The sequence below is a fragment of the Mastomys coucha genome, unplaced genomic scaffold (assembly GCF_008632895.1).
Source record: "Mastomys coucha isolate ucsf_1 unplaced genomic scaffold, UCSF_Mcou_1 pScaffold21, whole genome shotgun sequence".
In the NCBI taxonomy this organism is placed as follows: domain Eukaryota; kingdom Metazoa; phylum Chordata; class Mammalia; order Rodentia; family Muridae; genus Mastomys; species Mastomys coucha.
Window position 1 is genome coordinate 138,914,806 of NW_022196904.1, and position 4,269 is coordinate 138,919,074.

A 4,269-nucleotide genomic window follows, 5' to 3' on the forward strand; every position below is an offset into this window, starting at 1 on the left:
TCTGCTTAGACAGTATTATTACAGAACACAGCATCTATGTCTTTTTAATTACCTGTCCAAGTGTGTGTGAACATGTGTGTGTGTGTGTGTATGTGTAGTTGTGTGAGCGTGTATATGAATGTATGTGCATGAGTGTAGACGTGTCAGTGTAAGTGTGTGTGAGTGTGCATTTGTGAGAATATGTGTGTGAGTGTGTGTGTATTTGTGTTTGTATGAGTATATGTGAATGTATGGGTGTGTGAGTATGAATGTATGTTTGTGTGCATATGTGCGCACATGAGTATGTGTATGAGTGCAAGTATGAATGTGTGTGAGTGTGAGCATGTGTGTGCCAGTATTTGTGTCTGTATTTATGTGTGTGTATGTGAATATGTGTGTGCACAAGTGTGTGTGAGTGTAAGTATGTGTGTGTGTGTATTTGTGAGTGTGTGTGTGTGAGAGGGTGTGTGTGTGTGCACCAGGGACTAGAGGAGAGTGTCTGGTGTCCCCCACTATTTATTTCTGCTATTGCTTTGAAATTCCCTGAGCTTGGAGCTCAAGCTTCTCAGTGAGGCCAGAGGCCAGCAAGCCCAGCTTCTCCTGTCTCCATCTCCAGGAGTGCTGGGGCTTATGAGTGTACATGAATACCTGGCTTGTTACATGGGTGCTGGGAGCTGAACTCCAGCCCTCATATTTGTATTAGGTGTGCTTTGAAATACTGGACTACTTCTTCAGCCCCAGAGTTTTGATGGGCATTTAGAAAACTTATCAGGTGTAGGGCTCAGTTGGATAGGGTCAGGTTGACATTAGGGAACACTGGAGCATCTAGTCTAAAAAGATCTAAACTGCAGGTCTTGCTTTGAGTGACCACTGGAGGAGAAGTCAGATTCCAGTGTCCAAGCACTTTTTCTCTAGGCAGCTTGGCTGTTTACTGAACCTAGCATTGTGTTAGAGTAGGAGGCCATATCACCTCTTTGGGTCTTAGCTGCAAAGGCTCCTTTCTAGGACCTGATAGGGAACTAGCACCCACAACAGGGGCTGCTGTGCCTGACCCCAACCCTATTTATAAGCTCTGCAACCTGGGCTAACTTACTTCTCTTTGCTCTGCTGCAAGAGGGGAGTAAATGGTGGTATTGGCCTCTCTTTCTCCCTCCCTCCCTCCCTCCCTCCCTCCCTCCCTCCCTCCCTCCCTCCCTCCCTCCTTCTCTCCCCCCTCCCTCCCCCCCTCATTAAATACTTACTCTTTTGGCTCTTTCAAGACCAGTCCTCGAACTACAATGACTTGACCAGGCCAGAGACCCCGAGGAAGAGCACGTGAACAGGGCACCTCCTGACAGAAATGGGAGACGACTGAGATGGTGACCACTAGGGTGTCAGGGGTCCCTCACCAACAGGATACCCCCAGGGACCCAGGGACAGCAGGGTAGGTGAGTTTCTCTATAGGTTTGTATGCAGGAAACTCAGCCCTGCCCATGTATTAAGCACCCACTGTAGGCCTGCTGAGAGCTTCTTCAGGCTGTACACAGTTTCTTAGGCCTTGTTCCATGAGTATGCTCTAAATTGTATGTAGCAGGTATACAGTGGTTTATCATTCTGTGGCCTACGAGCAACTGGAGGTCTGGGGCTGGATGGTCTCCCTAGCCTGAAGCTTGGTACTGGGTCAGTCATGGAGTATATTAAATGCCCATTTGCTGAGCGAGTGAAGAGGGTGAGATGAAACTGGAGTTCACCCAGGAGCTGCTTCGCCCTCCCACTGCTGCAGTTTTCCACAAAGGAAGGGAAATGGAAGTAAGTTGGAACTACACCTTCAGGAGAGACCTGGAGAGAGGGTCACTTACCAGCCTGGGGCTATACAGCAGGAAGGGCTGAAGGAGAGAAAGAGGCAGGGGGAGGCTGTTAGTATTTGCTTGGGCAAAGGGAAGCTCTTCCTACTTTGCTTGCACCTGGGGGACACAAAGAGTTTGTGCCTTTCCCAGAAGTAGGTGAGTGATTGGGCTCCCAGAGGGGATCCCTTGAGTCCTGAGATATCCCCCATCTCTGAGTAGTGAGGAGGAGCTGGAAGGACAGTGGAACGCCTCCAGCAAGGTTGTAGGACTCTTCTTCCCTTTTTGTCCTCTGGCATCAACCACAGCCATCCTGCAGGTTGATCTGAAGACCTAAAACTCGGTAGACATTATCTCCCCATGGGAATCATGGGCCCTTCCAGGGAGTCAGTTACCTCCACCCATCTTCTCAAGTATGCCTTGGCGATAGGAGGGGAAAGGCAAAATCAGGCTCCCCATGTGACTTAAGGGAGCCAAGGCATATTCCTGGCAACTGCAGCAGTGAGGGAGGGGGTCAGCTGAGCCTTGTGCAATCATATGCAGGGAGGAGAGAGCGCCCGCTGTCTTCTAAGCATGGTTGTCCAACCTTGCTCCCAAGAGATTCAGATATCTGGGCTAAGGAGCCATCAAGCTTGATAACTGAGTTCCGTTTCTGAACTCACACAGTGGAAGGAAACTCCTGCAGATTGTCCTCTGACCTCCACATGTGCAGACTTCCCCACTGTGCACACACAGACACACTATGCATTCACACACACAAAATAAATAGACAAATAAATAAATGTAATAAGAAAATCAAAGAAAGAAACTCACATATCCAACTGGATACTCTCTGCTACCCTCCACAAATGGCTGTTAAGGAAGAAAGAAAGAAAGAAAGAGCTGGAGAGATATTTCTGTGGTTGCTGGATCTAAAGGATCCAGGTTTGGTTTTCAGCACCCACAGTTTCAGTGAATTGGATGCCTTCTTCTGGCTTCCATGGGCACCAGACATGCACACAGTACGCATATATGCAGACAAAACACTATACATATAACATAAAAAAGAGAGAAGTAAAGGAAGAAAGAAAGAGAAGAAGAAAGAAAGAGCAAGCTGCCAGCCTTTGAAACCGCTGTAAGCCCCTGACTGCTTCCCAAACAACCTTTTAAAGCTGGTGTGTTGAACATCCCTACTTTTGGCCCCACCTCAGGTTTATTGAGTCAATCCAGGACTGTATTTGCAGTACTGGGGTTGGACCTAGGGCCTTGTGTTTGCCAGGGCAGTGCTCTACCACTGAGCCACATATTTAGCTGTATTTTGAATAAGTTAATTAGGTAGATACAGCTCATCTATCAAACTACAGCTTGCATAGGCATTGATGTGTCAGAACCTTGGCCCCTCAGTGCCAAGCAGACTCCACCACCAGGAAAGACTCCTGTCCCTGGCTCCTGGGCTTCCTTACTGCGGTCACCTTCTTTTCTGCCTCACCCCACTCATGTACACTGACACTTTTTTGCATTTCTTTCTCTTGGTTATCCCAGGCATACAGAACCTTCCTCTATCTCTCAGTCTGGGGTGAGTGAGTGAGCCTCAGACTCGTTCAGATCGGGGGACATCAGAGGCTATTACTAACTATTACTAACCAGCCTTGGTTCCGAGGGAACTTACATTGATGTTCAGGAATCCAACGACCTTTACCAAGATGTCACCGGATATAGCAAGGGTATCCACCCGTGACAGTGGGAGCCGGTAGCGGAAGTGGAGAAAGTGCTGTCCGTTCACACTCACCTGGGTAAGCAAGCCGCAGCTGAAGAGCAGCTCGCCGCACACTGTGGCACCAGCAAGCATGCCTTCCAAGATCTCACTTGCTTTTCCCCAAACTTTGCAAGGCAGGTGCATTGTACAGATAAACTTAGGTAATCTGCCCAGTGTTGTGATAGGTGGCAGAGCTGATCTTGGGACCAGAGCACTGTCCATGTCCACTTTACCTATGACAAAGCTCTTCCCTTCTTAGCTAGTCTGAGTTGTTGCCATTGTCATTGCCACTACTACTGACCCCATTATCACCAGCAGCAGCAGCATCACCGACATCATCATCACCACCATCATCCTTCCTCTCTTCCTGTCTGTAGCAAGGAAACCAAGGCTAGGGAAGTTGGGGGTAATTTTTGTCCTTTAGGGCTTCTTTCCAACAGCTGCCTTGTCCTGTGGACCCATCTGAAGGTCTCATTATCTTTCTGTTAGGATCATATCGGAGGTCAAAGCCTGGACATTAAGTTCTCTCTCCTTGTCTCCTGCTGCCCCAGTTGTAAGGAGGTTGTGACAATAGTGGATTCCACCTCAGACCTTATGGGGAAGAGTTAATGGGTCTTTTAAGTGCTTGCTTTGACCGTGCACTGGCTCCCTCTCCCTACTAGATCAAGGGACTTCTGCACGTTCTCATTGCTATACGTGCCCAGAGCAGTCTTATCCCCCTCTCCGCAGGGC

At 48.6% G+C, this 4,269-nt stretch overlaps 1 protein-coding gene across 1 annotated transcript in view; it reads right to left on the minus strand.

Annotated features, from left to right (window-relative positions):
• Positions 1-4,269, minus strand: part of Lgals12 (galectin 12) — a 9,757-nt gene that overhangs the window by 2,630 nt on the left and 2,858 nt on the right. Inside the window, exons 3-7 of the mRNA XM_031384974.1 lie at positions 3,976-4,019; positions 3,451-3,788; positions 2,616-2,654; positions 1,818-1,844; positions 1,221-1,309 (exon numbers count right to left, since the gene is read on the minus strand). Coding sequence (XP_031240834.1) covers positions 1,221-1,309; positions 1,818-1,844; positions 2,616-2,654; positions 3,451-3,788; positions 3,976-4,019 — 537 coding nt within the window. The remainder of the gene's footprint in view (positions 1-1,220; positions 1,310-1,817; positions 1,845-2,615; positions 2,655-3,450; positions 3,789-3,975; positions 4,020-4,269) is intronic.